The sequence below is a fragment of the Asterias amurensis genome, chromosome 21 (genome assembly GCF_032118995.1).
Source record: "Asterias amurensis chromosome 21, ASM3211899v1".
NCBI lineage: Eukaryota > Metazoa > Echinodermata > Asteroidea > Forcipulatida > Asteriidae > Asterias > Asterias amurensis.
Window position 1 is genome coordinate 13,805,211 of NC_092668.1, and position 24,952 is coordinate 13,830,162.

Genomic DNA, 24,952 nt, shown 5'->3' on the forward strand with positions numbered 1-24,952 from the left:
TAATATTCAATAATGTTGAATAAAATAATTAAGGTCAGTAACTTTTTCCTTTCTCAACGCATAAAATTATCTCTGCTCTGGCTAAATTTATAGGCCAACTCTATAGTTCTCTCGTCCCCAGCGCCTTGCTTTCTGGGGCCGAGCGAACCTCTACAGCTCCATGGTCAACTTAGCAAAAAATTAGTTTGGGTGTTTTCTTTCTTTTGTTCTTCTAAGTATTTTTTTTATTCAAGTAGGTTGATTTTGTTTTGTGTGCTTTGGTGTTTTATTTCTAACGTATACTCATCTGTGCTTACATCGAATGCTGTATTTATTTTTTTGAGTGGCCAAAAACTAAATTAATGTGGCTGTTAACATGAAACTTTAACATAATTATATGCAAAGTCGATAGGTTAATAAATAGGTTCTAACATCATAAACAAACTGGAGTTATGGAACAGATAAAGTAAAATAAATAAACAATGGAGGTGAATAAACACATAAGAACGACTTGTAAATGTCTAACAGGATACTTCACTGGGCGGAGTGATAATTTAAGGTTAAGGGTCAAATCAGGGCGAGCTTGACTTCCTTGGAAGCCGTGGATTGTACAGAAAAAACGCCGATTCCCTCAGAAAATGTCATTTTAGTCGACAAAGAAGCACAGCAGGGCGCTATTTCTTTGGAATTAATAGAGGTTTGTGTGTCATGTAAGCTTGGAGATTGTTCAGTTTTGATGTAATTGCTCTGAAACAGAGTTTTTCAGCGGTTTTCTTGGGGACCTCTGCGAGTCCGGACAAACTGGCCTGGGGAAAGTAGGGCACTCAACATGCTGTACGCTGTTGTACCATGTAAATGTTCACCGTGTATTGCCATTGCATATTTTTTTAGTTTTAGTGCATGAAGTTCCCTCATCTTGTGGAAACTTGCGTGAAGAAAGTCAGTTCAATTCGTAAAGTTGGAGCTAGGTTTTTCTACCCGGATTCCACAGTTTGACAATGGCTGACAATTCAGGGTCCTAACTCCACCACTGGATTTGTTTGTCTCAAATGCGGAAGGAATTTTAAAACTGGGACGTCTGCTAGTTGCTGCCGCTGCAGGCAGTGGGAAATGTTTCTTTTTCACCATTTTCTATCATGTTGGGCACTGCATGGACACGGATAAATATTAATAAATTTCTGAGTTTTCAAGGAGTCTTCATCCTTCCAGCATCAACAAGGAAAAGAACTTCACCTTTAAATGATGTGACATTTTTTTGAGCGGAACAACAAACTTGGCGCTGTTTTCACAACAGTGAAATTTATTTTTTGTAACCAACTTCTTTAAAACTCAAGTTTCTTCGAGAGAGCCATGGCATCGAAGTTAAGAGAACTTGTCAGTAAGAACAAGACAAGATACACCGATGGAAACTTTGACCTTGATTTGACCTGTATCCTTTGAAATCATTGAATTTTGTAATTGTATTGTAAGATTTGTACATAAAAATAAGTGTGAGAAACTAGGAGTATTACCTGTTGCAATTAACTGCTTAGTGCTTACCGTCAAAAGGTAAATGCAAATAGTATAAGTGGCTTGGGCCCAGTTTCATTTATAAGCATAAAAACTTAGACAGAAAAATCTTGAAACTGGGCCCTGGTGTTTCGACCCTAGCCAGGGTCTTTCTCAAAGTCAAAGGCTAAATGGAGAAAGACTCTCCGAGGTTAAAAAGTCAGGCCATCAACTTTTTTTTGGTAAAAATAAGTGTTGTTAACACAGAGACAGGGTATTCAGTAATTTTTTCTAAGGTAAAAGTTTATTATTTAGAAATAAGTCATGAATACTGTCATCTTGAATCTGCCAGTGCCCAGGGAAATTGCTGTTGCCCGCTAACGGTATGAGCTCATTCTATTCCAGAGCGGCGTTCCCATTCGGTGCCCCCCCCCCCTTAGAGATTCAAGATGGCGGTGTCCGTGGAATGACTTATGCGTAAAGTGTCTCATAGAATGTCGGTCACTACGTACTCAAGCCACTTCGTACCCAAGTGACTTCGTACCCAAGTGACTTGGTACCAAAGTGACTTCGTACCCAAGTCACTTCGTACCCAAGTCACTTCGTACCCAAGTCACTTCGTACCCAAGTCACTTCGTACCCAAGTCACTTCGTACCCAAGTCACTTGAGACCAAAGTCACTTCGTACCCAAGTGACTTCGTACCCAAGTGACTTCGTACCCAAGTCACTTCGTACCCAAGTCACTTCGTACCCAAGTCACTTCTTACCCAAGTCACTTAGTACCAAAGTCACGTCATACATGAATGGATAAGGTACGGTTGTTGAGACGAACTGAACCAATTTGAAACCAACCTTGTTTTTTTATATTTTTCAAACCAAAGTTGGGGATTCATTTTTGTTATCAGCACTGGTTTATCAGTAAATAAAACATTCACTTTTTTGGAGAGTTTTTAAAACAGCAAACGTAGTAATCTAGGTGGAAAAGCTAGTGTAAAATATGCTCTCAATGCCTGCCATTCTCCGTCAACAAGTCAAAAATGGAGAAAATCGCGTCAAAGTGAAACATTAATTCAGCAATAATAATAATAACTTGACACTTTTTTTACAAAGGTTAGTGAGGAACATTAATTCTGATCTTCCTGCAAGTCAGTTTTAATTTCCGTGAAATATAGCAGCTTGGCAAATTGCCCCCATGCCCCTGGTGCCCTTTGAAATGTCCCAGTAGAAATTGACGTTTCTCTGAAGAGGTGCCCTATATTAGGGACATATTTTTTGGGGGCCTTTATATCAGGGCTTTAACACATGGGTCCATCCCTACAAAGGGATCAAGTTACAGCATCACAGTGCTTTCCTTCCCTGCCTTTTACCTCTTTGGATCCCGGTTCCAATCCCACCTTAGACCTGGAACCTTGCATGTTGATTGGGTTTTCCACTGTTTGGAGTCTCCCAATATGAGGTTTCCCTCCCACAACTAAAACTAAACCTTTCTCATTCCTAGTCATTCTGTTATGTGCTTGTGCTATTGGACGTGTAATGAAATCAACAACCACCCAAACCACAATTTCAAAAAAGGAAGTAATTGTCCGGAATTTCACTTTTTGTGTGAGAGCGAAAGTACATTTTGCAGTCAATATCGGTTGTGATTATATTGAAGATTGGAAAGCACTTTATAATGCACCATGTGACTGTCATGTGTTTTGCGGATGCTATTTCTTATGTAGCAGAAGCATAGTTTCTGTTTAGCAGTTCTACATGTACTATGCAATAAGTCCAGGGATTGTAGATATTTTAATGGTGAAACACGTAGTGCTTAAAACAAGTTTGACGGTAGGCTCTGGTCCAGTGGATTCATGACTGTTGAAGTCCAGTGGTTCTTGGTCTTGGATTGGCATGTTTTTATAGCCATGATAATGTTAGAAATGGAAGTACTGTCGCAAATTTACTTTCAACAATAATGCAATTGAAACCAAAATCTCAAAGGCCATTGCCCTGGTGTTGGCCTCGGTGCCCTTCAAAACTTCACTATCAGTCGTTCTGGTTTTCTAATGGGAGTTCCCTTGCTCATGAAATAATTTTGCCCTAGCCCCTGAAATAAGAGAAACTCCAGGCCAACATAAAGAAAACATGGAAAACACCTATAGATGGAGGTTGAAATTTAACTTTTGTTTTTTAGAATAATGAGCTGATAAAAGCCTGAATGTAAACAATTTTTTAAAGTAAATTATATTATGGAGCAATGTCACTGTACTATTGAAAATGAAATGGTTTCCAGTAGATTGAGGGTCATTCTGTCCCAAATAGAATTCCCATATTATTTTAAATATTAATTTGTACATTTTTATAGTTGTGTGGGTTTTGTTTTAGGTGATGTTGTCGTTTGATATTTTGCTCCACGTGCCATTTCAGCAGTTTTATTTCTTTTACTGAATATCTTAAGAACCCCTTGCCTGGTGTATGTTTCCCTTTATCATAATCTAAATAGACTGTTTTAAGAGAAATTTCAAATCCTACATTCAGCCCCCTTGATTTGTTTTCATCTTAAATATTTTCTTCTTGTCGTCCTATTCCCAAAAGTGGCTTTTAGTATTGTTTGGGGCTAACAAAATGATGTCTTCAAAGCTACTTTATGTGCTCTAGCAGCTTTATGAAATTGGGCCTCTGATTACATTTGCATTTACCTTCAAAATAAAGTACATGTATTAGGCCTGGGCGAATTATTCGAATATCCGGTTAATGGCGAATAGGTTTTCCTATCCGTAACCGCGAATGCCTTTTTTTTCTTAACCGGATATCCGCATAGGGCGCAAATACCTATTTATAAACCGGATAATTCTGTAATTACAACCGAGTAACCGGATATTCTTTAATATCCGAATATCCACGGACGTCGGGCGACAACTGATATGAATGTTTTGTCTGAATCCTTATGAAACTTCTATTAAGATAGCATAAAACAGCATAAATTAAGTATTTAACTATGCTCACCTCCGTGAAGAGTTAAAACAATGACATTTCTGACGTAATTTGTTCAAAGATTACAAAAGTTTTCCTTCACGTAGAGTTAATCACGATCAAAAGAAAAAGCAAATCGCCATCTTTAAATTAGATCCGGTCATTTTTATGAATGAACCGAGTGACACTGTCTAAAACTAATATCAATCTGCCCATAAGATCTCATTCACAAACGAACAGCGCCCTCTAGCGGCAAAAAAAAAATTATATATATATATATATATATATATATTTTTTTTTTAAATAGTGCCCTCTAGCGGCGAAAAAACTATTCAACTATCCGGTTAATTTCGGATAGTTGGCCAGCGGTATCCGAATAACAAAATTTCACTATTCGCTCAGCACTAACATGTATGTAGCCCTACATTAAGCTTGGGCGATATCTATATTATCGAATATCGCGATATTAATTTGGAAACGATTTCGATATCGGATGGATTTGGTTTTAATCGAAATATCGATATATCGCGATAATCGCGATGTATTTGCTAGCTGAGACATCTTGTACCCCATAGGTTTGGAGTAAAACCAGAAGAATACGTCATAAGAACACCTCTCTTATGCTATGACTGTCTCTTCTACAACTTTCACTTGGAGTTTGAAGACTGACGATGTCAAATTTAATTAATCGCGATTATATCGAATATCGCGATATATTGTCAGCGATATATCGTGAATAAAATAAATCGATACCGCCCAAGCTTACCCTACATTTCATACTGTACATAATTCTTCTGGTACGATTTATAATAAATTTCTTACTTGTACAGGTATTGCAAATGTAACAACCGATCCTAAACTTTGTATAGGTTATCCCACTCTCACTATACACAAACTATCACTGGGTCCAATTTCATTTAGCTGCTTGAGTACATGTACATGTAGCTCTACATTTCATACTGTACTAAAATTCTTCTGGTACGATTTATAATAAATTTCTTACTTGTGCAGGTATTGCAAATGTAACAACCGATCCTAAACTTTGTATGAGGTTATCCCACTCTCACTCTCACTTTTCACAAACTAACCCTGGGTCCAATTTCATTGAGTTGCTTGAGCAGAGAGAATATTGCTTGATAATTTCCTGCTGAGCGAAAATGAGCAGGATACCCGTCACAAATGGTACATGTGACATGGTACATGTGACATGGTACTTTGGCCGGTAACCTGAATCTGGTAATGTATGTAAGCAGTTAACGTTGATGTGCTGAGCAATTTACTAGATAATTGCTCCATGCGTTAAACCTTGTACTTTTGTACACACATGGCAGATGCATGCGCGCATGTGACATCATGGCTACGAATAGGACAGGCCTGACACTTCACGTAGTCAACATAGCGAATGGCCTCCATGCCCCCTGGTCATTGCCTTAGTGCCCTTGAATTGCTCAGCCCCCCTCCCCCTATGGAAATTTCCTCATACGTACGTATACATACGCACGTAGGGTGGCCTTTACCAAGGAGAAAATGGCTTGGCGCCCTTGCCCTTTCAAAAACAAAGCATAATGCCTAATATAACATATTACACAAACACTAGTAATTAACTCACAATTAAAGGCAGTGGACACTATTGGTAATTGACAAAGACCAGTCTTCTCACTTGGTGTATCTCATCATACATGTACGGTGCATGAAAAAACACCCTTGTCACACAAAGTTGTGTGCGTTTAGATGGTTGATTTCGAGACCTCAAATTCTAAACTTGAGGTCTCGAAATCAAATTCGTGGAAAATCACTTCTCTCTCGAAAACTACGTCACTTCAGAGGGAGCGGTTTCTTGCACTGTTTTATACTATCAACCTCTCCCCATTACTCGTTACCAAGTGAAGTTTTATGCTAATAGTTATTTTTAGTAATTACCAATAGTGTCCACTGCCTTTAATACTTGAAATTGCTTCATCATTGTGAAGTGTACAGTGTCTAAACTAAACTTTATACACTCAAACAGAAACTGCAAGCATATTGAGTGACTTCAAATCACAAGTTCAGTTGTCTTGCACGAGGGAGATATATTCATGTCGATGCGTTGTTTTAACTCGCAGGGCACATTTGAACAAGTATTATGAATACGATGCTAAGAAGATTAATGTGTTTAGGTCTGATATTTTTTTCTTTTATGTGGAAGTTACAAAAAGAACCAAAATTAATGGTTAGATTGTCATTTAAAGGGAAGGTATAGGGGCCTACCATTGGTAATCACTCGAAACATTAATGGCAACCAGGCCTGAAACTTCACTGAGGCAACGAAGGCGATTGCCTCCGTGTCCCCTGGTCATTGCCTTGGTGCCCTTGAAATGCTCCAGTACAAATTTGCAATTTCATTATCATCCCTTTACCAAGAAGAAAATGCCTTGGTGCCCAAGTTGCCCTTTCAAAAACGAAGCATACAGACCTGTACAACTTTTTTGGTTCCACAGATACATGTAGAAGCCTACTGCAGCTTTCATTTTGAGAAACATTTCACTTTGAAGTAATGTGGTTAATTTAAAAAATAATCAGTATTACTGCCCCAAATTTAAATCTGAGAAGATCAGTAACATTTCTCAGATTGTGTCTTCCTTCATGTGTTAGGATTATTCTGCTTGCGTACTATACGTGTATTTCACTCCGGATTTTCAGTGATATCTAAAAAACGCGTCCACCTTTTAAAAATATTTTTTTTCACAGGTAACAGTGGTTTTATTTTCCATACATGAGGATCAATAATGGAGAAGTTCCAAAGACCAAAGTTAAACTTTTCCTTTAAATTACCACATGTAGGCTATGTGGATTGTAACATGGTCTTATAAAAGGGTAAACACGATTTATTTTCTCACTGGCCTTCCTTATATTCTAGATGTTCACTGTACATGTGTGTTGGTGGACAGCAGGGGCCTGAATCGGCCATTACTAACACACACGACCCCGGTGCATTATTCCCTTCATTAGTACGTGTGTATTGTGTACACCTTGGACTTAACGTGACGGTTTCAGGATATGCTAGACTTTATCGCTATTTCCTTCTTCTCAATCCACTTCCTGGTTTCCGGGTTCTCCTTTTTTCTTTTATAGATAATCCGACGTGAAAGAGCGGTTAAGTCTTAGACGTACGTAGTCTTAGACCTCCATTGAAGCTTGAGAGATTTTGCCATGTCTTTTTTTTTTTTTTTTTTTTACCATATCCTGCCACCACTTTTTTTTTTAATATGAAAAATTAGTAATTTATTCACTCAAATGAGATAAATTCTTTTTGGTATATGATTGACAAATTTGCGAGACGGAAATCTTCCCCTTTTTTTTACTTTAGACAAACATTGTGATAAATTATACTCCATTAAAAAAAATTAATTTTAAAAATCATTTGTTGGGTCTGATTGCGACTGTGGCTGCTTGCGGCTAGGACTGTTGGACAGTCAATGCCTCAATGCATGTTAAACAGGCTGAGCTAGCCGTAGCCTCTAATCCGGAAATGGCCTTACTACATAAAATACTTGTTTATCCATGTTCACTCAGAGTATTTTGTATTTAAAAGAATTTACAGTGAACAATTTCCTATACGTACAACAAAAATTAATGTAGCAAAATGCTAACATAAAATGTATCAGTTGCTACCCATAAATCATAATTATCTACTCAGTATTAGCAACCAAAAATGTTCTGTCCAAATATTTCACTATGCAAAATGGCCGCAGAGGTAATATTGTACAACCCCTCTGTACAGTGAAAATGGTCGTAGAATTAAATTTTCCTGAGATACATGTATGATACAAACAGCCGGGTCTTTAATTTTTTACAAGCAATTTCAGCCAAACTTACTGATCATGTGAAACTGTCAAATAATTTAATAAATACAGGGTTCCCCGATATGCCAATTTCAGCATTTCAAGGGGGGCACCAAGGCCATTGCCATCCAGGTGACTGCCCAGAGTGTCTCTTGGAAGAATCGGTCCTGGTATGCACACATCAAAGTCCTTATCCATGTGCTGTTAAATGATTTGTTACAATACATACATTGTGACAATACATCAAGCACCTGACTTCCACACACAGGCCATGTACCTGTACAATATTTTTCAGCTCCCCTAAATGGCACAAGTTTACCATGCATTCAACGCCCCTATCATTAAACCCCATCAACCCCCAACCTGTAAAAAGAATATTTTATTGCATAATCTTAAGTCTAGGGTGCATTCAAGCGGGGAGACCTACTGACACATTTTCCGTTCACACCAAGAGTCTTTTACATGTAGTTTTAATGGGCTTGCAATTCTCATTTCATGCCAAACGGAGCGAAACTGCAGGCGGGTCAAACTGCCTGTTAATTGCCACTCCTGGGACCGGAGAATTTAGGGATTGGTGTTTATGTACGGCAGGAATTGATATTTTTACAAATTCTACATAAAAAATGTCTACATCCATTAAAAATCAGTTCTTGTGCACAGACAGAACCTATCCGTTGGTTTTTGTCACAAAGATACTTATTTTATAACAAATAAATGATATAAATATGTACTGAGTAACTCTTTGCACATCTTGCAATCGACTAACCCTTGAAAGCACTTTTTATTTCCTCATTGACACAGCAATTGTTAATTAATATATAGATATTATTTATTTAATTGGTACATCAGTAGTTTTCAAACCATTCATAAAATGGACGGGGAAAAAAAAATAGAGTGTAAATTCATGATTTTGGCCAGGTGCATATTAATATTTTAACAATAATTGATTTCTTGAACTTGCACATTTCTGTTAAAATGTTTTTATAATGATTACTGTTAACTCGGTGAGTCATCGTTCGTGATTTGAACGAGAACTCAAACCCCAGCGCTATCAAAAATAATCCCCCCTTGGAGTCCGTTTGATGACGGCGATCAGTAATCGATGCACGATCACAGGGATATCACGTAGCGCCACTCTAGGCAGGTGCCTGGCCGCGCATCAAATTTAGGTTGCATGAAAAGAGACTGATGGGGTGATGGGCCTGGCGTGGTGTGTGTATAGTGTGCGAATGAGCACATACATAAACTGGAATGCAATAACGTAATAAATGGAGGGGGAGGGTATTGGGGGGGGGGCTGACACTGACAGCATGCTAGAATTGAATCCATGCACGAATAACTTTGTTGAGTGTTGGCCTAATATAATGGTTGCCCTCGGTTGCAGACATTAGCACCTAGTTTTATAGAGCTGCTTCAGCAGGAAATATTGCTTAACAAGTTTCTGTTTTAAAGCAACAATTTTGCAGGATACCAGTCACAGATTGTACATGAGAAATGGCAATTAGGCTGGTAACCGAATTCTGGTGCATGCTCACGGACAATTTTGTTAATATGCTTAGTTACTGTTTGTGCTTAGCAAATGTATGAAATTGGGCCCTTGTTGCAAGTCATTCAGTATATTTTTTTTGTCTGGGCGTGACAATTATTTTTTATTTGATTTATTTATTTTTTAATATTGAAAGCCCAGTTGTTCCTCATTTTCATAGCAGATTGTAAATGAGGGTTTTCCTGTGCTCCTTTTATGTGTCACTCAGTAACGTACAAACTAGTGAAGTAACGTGTGTACGTGCATGTTGTCCTGTGTAATTCGAAACACTTGCTAGACCACTGGCTGGAGTCCAGTAATTTAAGAATTAGGTCATTAAACCCTCAAGTGCTGTATCCGACCTGAATTTTTAGCTTACAAATTACATTATATACGTACATGTATGGATGAAGTCTCATATATTCAATGTAGAACAGTAGAATACAGTATGTATCTCAGGCCTAGAATATAGGACATTAAGGTCCTCTGTTGCCCCTGTCTTGGCCTTGGTGCCCCTTCAAACGTTTCTGATAGTCTTTTAAGATTTTCCAATGGAAGTGCCCTTTGCAAAATCAAAATGGCCTTGCCTTCAAAGATGAGAATGGCCTTGCCCTCAAAGATGAGATTTCAGGCCAGAGATTTCAGGCCTGATGCTTCACGGGGGGCAATCCCCTGGTCATATCTTTACGGGGGCAATACCCTCGCCATTGCCTTGGTGCCACTTGAAATGTTCGTAAGAAATTTTGCACGTACAGTACAGGACAGGCCTGTAATTACATGGAGGCCACAGGGACAATGGCCTATGTGTTGCCCCTGGTCTTGGCCTCGGTGCCCCATTAAAAGCTTCCCATGGACTTGAAGATATTCCAACGGAACTTGGAAGTGCCCTTTTCAGAATGAAAGTTGCATTGCCCTCTCAAAGATGAAACTCTAGGCCTGTAAGGATGGTTTCCCTTTACTAGGGAAAAAAACTACCCTGCCCTCAACAAGAACGCATATCAGGACTGCTCATGCACAAACGCATAATGTGTACCTGCATTTAGAATACTAGAACACCCTCAGGCTAACGGAAATTATTGGTGAACTATACGTGTACGCTTCTATGTGTATACATTGACAGTGGCACTGTGGTTACTTTACAATAAAGTGGACCTGTCAGTTTGCAGTGTTTAAGATACCATTCAGAATTGTCAATGTTTAACAAATTTCTTCTTTCTTGAATTTGTGGGTGGGTGGGTGGTTCAAAAGAAGAAACTCGGAAATAATGAGGAGCAGGATTCTAAAATTGTGCGAGTGTGTTCATGCCACCCATGGGAGACTGTTTAAAAAATATATTGAACAAAATTGAGTGGAAGCCTGCCAAACTTTTCAGAATTTTTAAGTGATTTTGCTTGGAATGACCAACAAGGAAATTTTAGCATGTCCTCTTCCGTTGTTATGTACATTGTTGATAAAACCTTGTCGCTTTTAACAGAATCGTCAATTTGACCACATCCATTTACAGATTAGACTAAATCGGACTAGACATGCTAGACCAACAAGGAAATGAACCAAGTTTTTCCGCATTCAAATGTCAGGCTCTTCTCCGGGCTGTCTTTTTTTATCAAAGGGCAATTTCTTTTGGTTTCCTGTGGGTAAAGCTCCAGGTCCGTAATTTCGCAGGTCGAGAAGTTCGGTTGAACTCACACCTCCCCCCCCCCCCCCCCTGTGTCGTAAAAGAAAACACTACAATTGTCATCATTACACGCTATTGTGTTTGCCATTTCTGTTGAACTCCTCATACAGGACAAAGTAGATTATAAAGAAGATGCAATCTCAGAGGACACCTGTGATTTTCGAGGATTTTTTATCCAGATTTTAGGATTTTGTTTTCTCGTAGGACCTCTTGCCATCTCCGCTTCCTGAAAATTTGTAGTTCTTTTAATAACTTATATGTATGTTTGTTGATTAAAATCTGGAGGTGCAATTCAACAGGACCCTTGTGCTTGAACTTACATGTAGCTCAATTAGCAGCGTCATCTCATAAGCAGATACACTGTACCTATCCTACTACACCTTGATGAAGAGAAGCACATTATGGCCAAGTGTCAAAATCAAAATGTACAGCTGTGGCAATAGTAATAATAATAATATCGAAGTATTACATTGTATATCGCGCCCGTATCTACCAAACAAGGTACTCAAGGCGCTGAGTATATACAAACTTTCAGAATGCTAGGTAATTGCAGTGATGAATTTTGAGACCTAATTATTTAGCACCTTATAAGGGTTTTTACAAGGTGCTACGGCACATACAGCAGCCACAGCCAGGAACACCGGGGCGAACCTCTTCTCTTTTCGAAAAGTGCACTGGGTTCTTTTACATGCGTTACACAACACATGGGACCAACGGCTTTAAGTCCCATCCGAAGGACGAAGCAATGGTTATGTGTCTTGCTTTTAGGACACAAGTGTCACAGCTGTGGATTTGAACCCACACTCTGCTGATCAGTAACACCAGAGTTTGAATTCTGTGCTCTTAATGGCTCGACCACGACACTTCCAACAACAGCCTTGTTGCCTTCACACAAGTCAGCTACAACAGACCACTCACAAAGACAATTTTGATATTTTGTAACGAAAATTCTCTACTAAACCTTAAAAAGTTCATTCAGTATTCATTGTTCCACAAAAGTTTCTTAACCTTTTCCGTACCAGACATCTGTGACAATGTTATAGCCATGGGATTTCCAGCTCAGAGTCTTGAAGGTGTTTACAGGAACAACATGGAATCAGTCGTAAAGTAAGTGGTTTTCCCTCTTTTCTTTTTCTTTGTAAATTTAGAGATTTCGAACCTACAACCTTTGCAGAGGTAGAGCAGATGTCTTACCACTAGACCACCAAGCTATCCTGGTGTTTAGAGGCAGTTCAAATCCTATCTATAGAACTACCTCTAGCATAGCTAAGCTAAGTGGTCTATAGTGGTAAGACATCTGCTCTAACAATGCGCAGGTCGTGGGTTCGAATCCCACCCAAGTGATTTGCCAGTGGATTTTTTTTTTCACAGAACTCAGGAAATGTACCAAGTAAATATTGCCTAACACAAATCAATCTAAGGGTAGAAGCAATTTGTATATTTATCTCCAATACTAAACTACCTATCTTTCTATGTTCTGATTATTGGTTGTCCCTATTTATGTTGAATCTCCCTTATACATTGAAAGAGGTATATGCAAAATGATGGCAGCTGTGGGAGTTAAGGCGAATTGAACAAATGATAGGGAATTGGATGTTTGCTTTACTTTGGTTGCTTGATACTAACAAAATTGAATCGTTCTGATCAACGCCGTTGACTAAATCTGAAGAAAGAAAACAGAATTCTGACGTCAAAAGTACGTCCTTGCTCAGAATGTTTTCTAAGAACTTGAGCATCTTTTGCTTGAGTCATTTAATTACAAAGGAAGTGGCGTCAGGATGGGTTTCGCATTCGCTTTAAGAATCGCATGACGTGTATGAATCTGACTTCATTGTTTTACATCGTCACTTACGCAGGGCAAACTACATCCTGGGTCCCCGGACTCTGTTGCATTTCAAATTATGGAAGGTCTTCGTAGGTAATTGGCATGTATTTTTAAATTGGTAATCATCCAAATGGCCTTTACATTCCACTTAGTTTGCAATTTAAAATTAGTGAAACAAGAAGGATTTTTTATGAGCAGGGGGAAAACTAATTTTGTGAGCTGTGTTCTTAAAAATTGTTGTGAAATATCGTGAAAAAATTGTATCATTTGAAATGGACGAACACACTTTATTCTTATTCCTTAAAAGGTAAATCTTAAAGAAAAGTCAAAGTGACACACTCCACTAGGGCAGTTTTTCTTAATCTTTTGTGATGCAAGTGAGGGTATTCTTTTTTCCAATTTGTTCTTTACATAAAGCTGATTGACATATTGTTGGGTTTTTGTTTTCGTAAAAACATTGTTGATCGGGATAAATTTATTGGGATTATTGATTTAGCTTAACAACAAGACGAGAACGCCGGGTGTTTGATATGGATTCTGCCCACGTCAATGGTCCTGCTCGTTGAATTTTGTCCAATGAGATTCGTCGGTCTAGAGTGGCTCTTTTGTTCGTCTCCTTGATCACCAGAAACAGTTTTCTGTTTCCCGAAACTGTGGCTTTATCTCCTCCGTCAGTGGCTGAAAATTATGATGGATGGGTGTCCCTAGAGAAGAGGGGATGACGACGAGGGACTGCGAACAGCTCCCCAGATGTCTTTGTGTGTAAGAAGCTAATCAAGTGTAAGTGTGTTGCTCCCACGCTCAACAACCAAGTGCGTATTATCCACAAGCAAATAGCCTTTAGCTCAAGGACACTAACGGATCTAGGTAATCGTGGATTAAGATATGACTTGACAACTGGAATTTGTTCTGTTTGAGACATTTGAGATGTAGGACGACTTGGCGTGAACCCTGGATAAAGGTCTCTGTTACTGCTGTGCGGAGGACGGACAAGTGACGCTTTTGGACCACTTAGAGGTTTAATGTACATTCTGGGTTTTCGCAAAATGTCACATGTAGATTTGCATTTATTGTGAGATTATTTATCTAATTCGGTTCAACATGGGAAACATTCACCTGACCTACATGTATTGCTAGCTGGATTTTTATTCCTTTTTATTTATTTATTTTATTTTTCAATTTTTTTTCTTCCCTTTTTGGTTTGTGAGTTGTTTCAGATAAAAATTTGATTTTAAAATTTAAGAAAAAAAAAATATTCTTAATATTTTTTTATGCAGAGATTCCATAGTAAAATTGGGAATAGTATAAACCATGAAGAAGAATTTGATCAATTTTTATCTTCTTTTCCTATCCAAGACTCATTCGCTTACAGTCCAACAGAAACGACTCGTATTGCTAGTGTCTGAAAGATCCAGTCTTTGCCATCCCAACACAATGTCTTCGACGATGGAGAAATTTGATTATGCAAACGGTTATTTGAGATGCCAGCATTGTTAGAAATTATTTGCAGTCATCTTTTCTCAGCCCCCCCTTTCTTTTCAGTCTGAGTATTGCATATTCCATGTGTGGGTACACTTTAAACAAAATTCTCCATGCAAACGTCGGTTGCGCTAGAAGAACGAGAGCGTGTGAGGTTTAGGCCTATAGATTCTCGTCCGTCCATTTATTTTCTCAGAAAATGTCACTGGCATGTAATGACCTATCCATGGGCCCCCGTGAGACTCAAGAGAAAGTAGCAACCCTTGGGCAATGCATGGCATTTTGAAAGATGGAATGGCGTCCTTTATTTCTTTTTTTCTCTGTGTCTTTTTTTTCTCTCCTTACTTCTAGAATTCTCTTCGGCAGGTCTAGAAAAGAAATTTTTTGTTGTTGTTGTACCGACGAGTTTAATTGAAGGGGTTTCTTTTTAGTTTGTGTGTGTAATATCATGACCCCTTTTTGGTTGAAGTTCATTTGTCCATGATAATTTATGTCGTGACACATAATGAATGAAAGGATGGATGCATGTTCAGACGGTGCGACAACCTTTGGGTACCACCAGTCCCCACACGTGCACGTAGGAACACGTGTCATCTGAAAGCACACGTAAATCATGGTGGCAACATTTTATTTTAAGTGCCCCCGCCATTAACGTAATTGAGGTATTCAAAATTCATATTGATGATTGAAGTGAAATTTTACCAAGATGGATAATAATTCCACCCATCCATCATGGATTTATTGGATTTACTGGATTATTTAAGCGGTGAGAAACAAAGCCAAGACCAAAGGCAATAGAGGCATTGAGCTCCCTGGAATTCTTGACCTGGTTAATTTTAAAAGTACTAGTGATATTTGCCGTCAAATTCTAAACCTCATTTGTTTTTCTTTTTCTTTTTCCCTCCAAAGATTTCTGGATCAGAAGCACCCGAACCACTACAAGGTCTACAATTTGTAAGTATAATTTCCTTGCCCGCGACAAATATTTGTTTAGTGTTGGTATGCCAGATATCAAATGTTGACTTGAGTCAGTACGGTTCGGTCGAATTTTTTCAACCTATCTCAAATAAGACTGTTTAGTTTTTGGTACACCATTGCCTTGTAATGCTTCGTCAATTCTCCCAAGTGTGTGACACGTTAAAGTCACATTTCAAAATGTCATGTCATGGATGTTTGTGGAATTTTTAACCAAGTTACAAGTGACGCAACAATTGTTGCGATATGGGAAAGGGTGCGCGCACGCAGTAACTGGGTTAGAGTTCACAAGTAAGTTCATGTACAGCAACAGGGCTGCTTTGATCATGACGACAAAGCCCCTTTTGTGGCCAGTGTTGGCCTCTAAATAAAGAAGGCCAACATGAAACCTGAAACTCTGGCTTAAAAGTAGAGAGCTTGCTACCTGCCGTATGTGGACAGTCATTGATTGGCTTACTGCATAGTTTTAAAGTGACCACTTGCTGAATGTGGCCAGTTATTCAGTGGCCTCTTCATAAAAAGGGGCAACAAAAAACCTTACATTTGCTTAAAAGTGTAGAGAGGATACATATTAAGTGGCCAGCCTTTGATTGGCTTACTGCACATGTGTAGTTTTTGGTTGGCCACCTGCTGAGTGTAGCCAGTAATCAAGTGGTCTCTAAATAAAGAAGGGCAACATGAAACTTTCCAATTGGCATTTTGGAAAGTGTGGCGAGCCTTTAATTGGCCAACGAAATGTGAATGGCCTACATGTACTATCTGCTGGATATGGCCAGCTGTTTGGCCTACAAATGTGAGGAAACCATATTTACCTGCCAAAAGTGGCCGGCTGGAGAACCTGCCAGATGTGGCCTGCTAGAGAGGGCTGCCGAAAGGGATTTATGTATTTATTCTTGTCCAACCTGTGAAGCATGTCCACCTGTCCGAAGTGTTTAACCGCGGCCAGTTTTTGGATTAGAATGACATTCCTTAGGCCTACGGCTAACCGGCTGCCGCTAATTCTGAACCAGGTCCCTCTCCCGCCATTGTAAATTGCATTTATTTTCACTTTGCATTACTCATGATGGGAAGTTGTGTTAGTAGCGGACAGTCTTATCTGTGTAGTTGGCCAAGCTGTGAACTATCTGTCGGAGGTGTTTAATGCAGAATTTTAAAGAGTTGTACGATGTCTCTCAAATTAATGGAAATTTTCTCTTAGTCGAGTGTATAACTCAATACTTTATCTTCCCCATGGTGGGAGTTGCTTTAAAAGCACAAGATTTATCTTTAAGCAGAAAACAATTTTTGTCAATTTGTTGAGAAAAAAGTGGTAGAAATAGTCCTGAGAACATCTCAGTTAAGAATGTCTGTTTGCTTAACATTTTTTAGTAAAATTGCTCAATTTATTTACAGTATTTGCTCCCGAAAAAACTCATCAATTCTATGAGGTTTCTACAATTTATGTCTGTCTAAACCCCATCCCTAAACCCCTTTGCTTTGTTGAGTTTCCATACCTCATCAACCGATGTGTGACAACAGTTGAGGCAAACTGAACCATGTTTATATTTCATTAGGGGGCAATTCGTCCCGGCGTGAAAAACACACATTTTTAGCGAAGACGAATAACGCAGCTGGCCGCCTCGGCTCGGCGTCTTGTTTAACCCGGTTACAACAACTCGTTTATATTCAAAACGAAATGACAGATTGGTTTAAGCCCCTGCCCTGGAAACTTGTTGGGAGGTTAAAATTATTAATAAACATACTTTTATGGAAACCTGGTAAGAAAATATTGAATTATTTATTGAGTTCAAGATTTTCTTTTGGTGATTGAACTGTCTTAGTACACTTACGTGACTTAAATGCAGGCCTCAAAATAATCCCAGGCACCTATAGCAATTGCTTAAAATAAAAAATAAATAAAAATAAAAAAACCTTGTTTTTTCTTTGCGTACTGGTGTACCTACCAAAATGCGTGTATCAGCACACAATTTGTGTAAAATGGAAATAGACTTTCCCACTCAAAGATGGAATTCCAGGCCTGTACATTTGTAATGAAAAAAAGTTCAGACCTCAAATCAATTGTTACTGAAAACTCATACATTCGTATGATGCAGTTCAACTTGAAAGTAAAGAGAATAATGTATTTTCCCCCAAAACCAATGTTCTGCTTTTTTGTTCTAATCCCCAGATGTTCGGAAAGGAACTACGACGCCTCCAAATTTTACCACAGGGTAGCCCATTATCCGTTCGATGATCACAACCCACCAAAGATTGAGCTGATCAAACCTTTTTGCGATGACGTTGAACGATGGCTGAAGGAGGACAAGGGCAACGTTGCCGTTATACATTGTAAAGCTGGAAAGGTAGGCTTCTATTCCATACTTCCCCTCGTTTGGTTCCCTGACTGATATCTTTATGTGCATGCCTTAGTTTTGAGGGAGCCTATATTTTCCTTCCAGCTCTTTTTTGACCGAATTTATTAATTTGCTGGAGAGATTTTCATGGTAGATGTGCCACCATTGCGTCTGACCTGGGCCCAATTTCATAGAGCTGCTAAGCACAAAAATTTGCTAAGCATGAAATTTCTTCCTTGGTAATAACAGGATTACCAAGTTCCAACCAAACCTCCAATTTGTTGCATATTCCTTGTTACTGGTATTCAGCTGTTGTTTGCTCATCCTGAAAATCACGTTGAAATTTGGTTGGTAACCCTGTTTTTATCAAGGAAGAAATTTCATGCTGAGTCAAAATTTGTGTGCCTAGCAGCTAAGAAATTGGGCCCTGGTACTATCTGAATGTTCTATCAGCTTTCTGCTCCCTCTGACCCATACGCTCTTGCTTTGCTGAGATGTAGAACCATTCCAACATCTTTGTTCCACGTACTGCATCTCTTTGGAACTTCTTGCCTGGTGAATGCTTCCCCCCATCCTACAATCTAGACTGTTTCAAAAGGAATATCAATCCCACTCTAGATGCATGGCTGGCCATGCAAGGGGTGAAAGTTCAGTCTGCAAGTATTCAATGTCTGATTGTTGATGTGGTTTTGTTTTGATTTAAGGGGAGGACTGGTGTGATGATCTGTGCGTTACTACTTCATCAAGGGAAGTGCGCTTCAGCAGAGGAGGCCATGGAGCAATACGGAGATAAAAGAACGAGGGACGGCAAAGTAAGAAAAATATATCAAAATTTAACCTTCATTTTCTTCCCATGCATAGAATTACACAATGCTAAAATCTGTGGCTGCTGGCCTACAGTCAGATGTATCTTTTGATTCCTGCTAGATGCATGCACTGTTTGCAAAGTGTCCCAGTGCATGCAGAAAAACAGCTTGTTAAAACATCAAACTTAAAGTGTATATATTTTGTTTTTACCCTTACACTGATATGTATAAAGCACTGTATACTCAATACTTTCCCCGAGTTCTGTGGAAAAAATCCACAGTCAAATCGCTCGAGCAGAAATGCTTGAATAACATTGCAGGAATACCGTAAGATTTGGTGACATTCACCGAGTTTTGTCATAATGAGTACTGACAAGATCTAAATAACTACAGGCAGACCTGACAAAACACCTGTTAAGGGCTAGCTGATAATTGATTCTGAGGGCGGAAAAGACGACTTGCTCGACAGGTGTTTTCTGTGATTGACAGGTGGATTCTGAAAATCCCATTTGACTGTGTGGGGTTTTGTGATTGACGGCAGGTGATGGATTTGATTGATAGCTTTGGATCCAAGTAGATCCATTTCACTGTCTGAACTTTAGCGTATCGCGGCCGAGTGGATATGAGCACCGAACTCGAGCCCTGGTGTTTCCGATCAGCAGAGTGTGGGTTCGAGTCTCGGTTGTTATACTTGTATCCTTACGCAAGACACTTCACCATTATTGGTTCATCCTTTCAGATGGGGCGTAAAGCACTATGTCCCGTGTGTTGTGAATGCAGTGAACTTATCATTAGGAGAAGGGGTTGACCTGGTTTGGTTTGGATGCGTATTGCACCAGAGCACCTTGTAAATCATTACATGGTGCTTTGTTAATGAATATGTATCTCCACATTTACCATGCAGGAAAATACCGACAGCACATAGGGACTTCACGGTGAAATGCGCTATTTAAGAAGAGTTCATTATTATTTCTATTATTAACTCAAATTTTGTTCCTCACCACCTTCCCCCTTCTAGGGCGTCACCATTCCAAGCCAGCGGCGCTATGTACAGTACTACGGCGAGATTATCAGGCGAAGCTTGACCTACACGACAGTCACGCTTTTACTTCAGAGAGTGCAGTTGGAGACGGTGCCCATGATGAGCAATGGCTCATGTACGCCCTTCTTCGTCATCTACAAGCAGAAAGTCAAAGTGTACTCCTCTGATGTTGTAAAGGTAATGCCACCTTCTCCTTCTTTTCTTAATTTTTTTAAATATTTTTTATGAATTATTTTTTATAAATTTTATATGTATATAATATATATTTGTGTTTTTTGTTGTTTTTTTTGGGGGGGGGGGATTTTTTCCCCCTCAACAAATCAATCCATCAATCATTGAATCAAAAATTTTGATTAAAAAGGAGTACTTTTATCATTCAACACCATCCTATTTACAGATGATTAAAAAAAAAAAGAACAAATTATCAGAGAAAATTGAGAAGGGAGGGGGAGGAGTTAAGCAAAAGGAGGTAGGGGGTCCGAACATATGCAGTTCTCTTTGGAGTCAAACTTCATCCAGGCAGTCCGGGGGGGGGGGGGGGGGGTGCATTATTTCTAGGCTTAATCAGTTTGCAATTTCAATGAATTTCAAATCCAGGCGGAAATGTTTGTACTTTGTTCTTTTGTTTGCTGGTTACAAAGTATGACAAAGACGGGTCTTGGGAAATTAATACATCTCTGTTCAGGGAGTCAGCGATTTTGGAATCTTTAAATGTGCCACGTGACTTTCATTCATGGACACATACAGAGTCGAGGACTGTGTTTGATCAGAAGCATTGTGGCAAAGGAGGTTTGCATTGTGCATTGGCTGTAATTAGATGTAGGTCCCAGAAGAGACCCTTGCGGAACACACAGCAGTGCCCAGTCAATCTGCTTTAATTGAGGGGAGAGCATCGTAATCGTATTGCGGACTTGTGCCAGTGCACTTTCAGCTGTGTGAGGGGAAATCATATTAATGGCAGGCCTGATGCTTCACGTAGGCAATGAAGGCGGTTGCCTCCTGGTCATTGCCTTGGTGCCCTTAAAATGCTCCAGTAGAAATGAGCAATTTCCTCATAGGGTGCCCTTTATCGAGGAGAAAATGCCTTGGTGCCCTGGCCCTGAAGCATACAGGCCTGCAATGGTGTCCTGTTTTTTTAGAGAAAGCCTTTTTTGTCAAGGTGGAGCCATCTTGTTAGGCGCCTATTCAAGCCAGGAAATCAAATCGCGGCTGGAAGGTTATTACTTTTAGTTCCAACGACTTTTGAAGGTAAAAAATAAATGCACTTTCTAAATTTTTGTTATCGATATTGTTTTGTCCGCAGGGGATCAAGAGAGGTGAGAGAATAATTGAGTTTGACATTCCCAACACGGTACCCATCTGCGGCGACGTCAAGGTTGAATTCTTCCACAAGACACCGATGCTTGTAAGTAAACCTTCTTTCCACTCCCTCCTTGTAAAGGCTTTCTTTCTTCGTTTCATTGCATATCATGGCCAAGCTATAGCAGCATGCGGCACTAGAGTCCTACCTTTCTCCTGAAGACCACCCAGTGCACTGATCGAAATGTCAGGTTGTTACACCAACAGTTCATTCCTTAACCATCACTCATATATTGTTTTTACTGCAAACTGTAGTTTCAAGATTGAATAATTTGTTTATTTTATTCGCTGTACCCCAGGACAAGAAATCCATGTTCCACTTTTGGTTCAACACCTTCTTCATCATTCATCCGGTGACAGAGATCGGTCGGCCGGGCTCGGCGTCCTGCAACACCGAGACGGTTCCGTTGGCCAATGGGAGTGAAGAGCTTGTCATGGGACTGAACAAAGACGCTCTAGACAAGGCCAACAAGGATAAGACGAACAAAGTCTTCTCTCCAAATCTTAAGGTTAGTTCAGATGAGAATGCTATACTCGGTTTTTTCCTGCAGTCTGTGAAAAAAAAATCCACAGGCAAATCACTCAGGGGGAATTCGAACCCACAACTGTTTTGACTATAGGCTTTATGAAATAGGGCCCAGGTCATCTGTTCCATATTGCCACTCTTTGGCGAAATTATTTTAACTTGTTTAATACTCTGTTTGTTATTGTGTATACTCCATTTTTTATATTTATTTATCTGTGCAAAGTGTTGAAACTTTAAAAATATATTCTGTATCTAATTGTGTATGCTGCATTTTTGTAATTTATCTTTTTATCACTTTGATTATGTTGCTCCTCTTTTTGCTTTAAATGGATGTTTTTGTTTGTGCTTGTTTATGCCTCTGATAAATGTCTGGTTTGGATCGGAAACTAAGGCCATCTTCCTACTATTTTCATCTTTTTATTACCTTGTATATTTCTATAAATATATCGATGTTTTTATTGTGCATTTGTCTTTACATGCCTTAATAATGATTAGGTTGGCTCAATGATTTCTTTCCCCGCCTTTCACCTATGTATGGACCCTACCTGATTGCAGGGGTTTTCCCAATTTGGAGTTTTCCTCACACATCTAAAACTGATTATTTCCCTTCATTTCCTTTTCATCCTGTTTTTTTTTGTGTGCACTTTTAAAGACTCATTTGTTTGAATCTTTCTTCTGTAACAACTGTTTTTAGCATGTATGTTTTCATTGCGTGTTTCAATTGTATTATTAATTATGTTTTTAATTTTTTTATTTTTATTATAAATATGTAGGCCTACTATATTATTAATGTTTTGTTAAAACTTCATGGCAAGTTACAAATTGATTATCTGTTAAATTTGGTTTTGCACAAACCTGAACCATCTTTGTTAAGATCATACTGACACTCTTCACTATTGATACCCGCAGATACGGCTGTATTTCGCAAGAGGCAACGATGCCGACCACGAGAAACCGTCGACCCACCTTGAAGAAAACTTAAGTCCCTGTAACAGCTCGAACGATCTCCTTGAATTGGAATCATCCGAGTCTGAGGAGGAGGATTGGGGAGGGGAGACAACGACGTTCGTATGATGACGGCCCCCATGCCTCTGTGTGGGGCTTAACAACCCCCACACACGCTCGACCCATGTCTTGCTTTCTTTCGGCGCGTTTTAGTTGGTAAACCCGTAGTGGGCACCAGGCAATATCAGCCGCAAAACTGGGAACAATCAACCTGTCATGAAAACGCTCACTGGAGTGAGATCCGACCCAATGGAAAGAGTTGTCTAGCGCCCTCAAGAGTGACCAACCAACCGATTTGATGCGCGTCGGTATAACCGTGTTTATAGGTCTTACAAAACAGCTGATGTACGGACAGGCACAGAGGAATTTATATATATTATATGTAAATGTTTATATATCTATATCAGTACTTTTATGAAGTCGAAGCATCAGGTAGTTTCTTGCCCGATCACGAATCCCCTCGTGGCCCTGAGATATTTTTTGTTAAGCGTAACCCCAACTGTCCTGCGAGGGCGCTATCCTGAGCTCCCCAAGATCTTAGATTGATCTTGAGTTGATCTCACCCCTAAGTCTCCTGAGGGATAAGTGAGGAACTCGAGCTGTTGGATTCTGATTAGGGCAATGGTGTCCTTACTCCAACAAAATCCGACAAAACTAGCTGTTGGTTTTGATGGGTTGGGGAAACCTGCAAGGTGGTGGGCTAAACAAAATCTGGTCTCTTAAAAATGCCAAGAACCACGTAGACAATATCTGCTGCCCTCTATTGTCTCCTGTTGCCAGACACAGCGTGATGTCACAGTCTAGGTCTCCATGGTGATGAGGCTAGTTTGGCCTCGGACCATTTGGATATTTTTGCATAAATTTGACTGGTCTTCAAATATCCCAAATAGCAAACTCTAATTTTGGAAAACTTCAATCAAATTTATTCGTCAGCTTTTTACAGAAATGTTGATAGTAATTTTTGTTTTCCCATTCAGTATGGAACCATGTAATTTTCAACACCAGGTTTGCTTAAAAACTTTATTCCAAATCCCTTTAAAACTAACACAACAAAACAAAACTAACATCTTTTGCTTGAAAGATACAGGTTACCAGCCAAAAGACCATGTAATATATGATACAGACTGGTCCCCTGCTAATTTTCGCTTAGCATAGAAAGTTGTTAAGCGATATTTTCTTCACAGTGAACCTTTTTTTGTTCATGTCGCGCTGCACACAAGTAGAATGTTAGAGGGAGTAGGGATTTGAACTGCCCTCAACTTTCACTTTTACAGTTTGCTCCTGGGTATGACATCACAACTTTTTGGTCGCATGAAGTATGAACTGGGTTTTAGGAATGAAACAGTAAACGTGATTGGTTAACAGGGATGTTTCATGTACTTTTTTACCCAATCAGGTGTCGCATAACAAATATTGTCTTTGCACCATCCAATGCAAAACCACAGTTTATGCATGTAAGCAAGTTGGAAGCTGTTATTTGGTTTTAAAGCGATGTTTATTATAGTTTAAAAAAAAGAAGAAAGGAATTGTACATTTCATATATCTTTAAAGAAAAATCCCTAGTTTTATATATGAAAAAAGAAAACAATGTCTATTGCCGCATGTGTATACTTATGTACAGAGGTTGTTTTAAAAACGAGAAAATAGCGCAGCAAATTCGTCAGGGACTTTATTCGCAGAAAAGAGCTCTGGTTTGGTGGACATTTAAAAATGTTTTCTCGATTGATGCATTTATTCTTGCTTCATCATACGACACAATTCTCAGTGGAATGTATCTGTAGTTTGTTTGAGGGAGCAAGGAGGCCAGAGTTTGGAGCAAAGTCTGTGAGAGGAGGGACTTGCCAGGCGTAGGAATTACACTAGGGCAACAGAGGAATTACACTAGGGCAACATGGGCCTTGCCCTCTGTTGCCTCGATCTTGGTCTTGGCCTCTGCTGCCCCTGGTCTTGGCCTCTGCTGCTCATGGTGTTTGCCTTGGTGCCCCTTCAGAAAATCAGAAAAGCTTAGGGGTCTTAAGGTACACCGAGGCCAACAAAAGAGTTGGAAATAGTTCTATATTTACATAACTTGAAATATCCACTAGACCATACACAGAGCCTGCAACCGCACAACACCCAAAACCTCTTGCATGTCTATTTTTCCAAAACTCTTCTTGTTCTT

General features: G+C 39.3%; 1 protein-coding gene across 1 annotated transcript; it reads left to right on the forward strand.

Moving 5' to 3' along the window:
- Nucleotides 1-566: 566 nt before the first annotated feature.
- LOC139953116 (phosphatidylinositol 3,4,5-trisphosphate 3-phosphatase and dual-specificity protein phosphatase PTEN-like) lies at nt 567-24,952 on the forward strand. The gene is made up of 9 exons (XM_071952531.1): nt 567-1,408; nt 12,464-12,548; nt 15,655-15,699; nt 17,888-18,062; nt 18,758-18,865; nt 19,878-20,078; nt 21,205-21,306; nt 21,560-21,769; nt 22,696-24,952. The coding sequence occupies exons 1-9, from the start codon at nt 1,330-1,332 to the stop codon at nt 22,858-22,860; spliced, it is 1,170 nt and encodes a 389-aa protein (XP_071808632.1). The 5' UTR covers nt 567-1,329; the 3' UTR covers nt 22,861-24,952.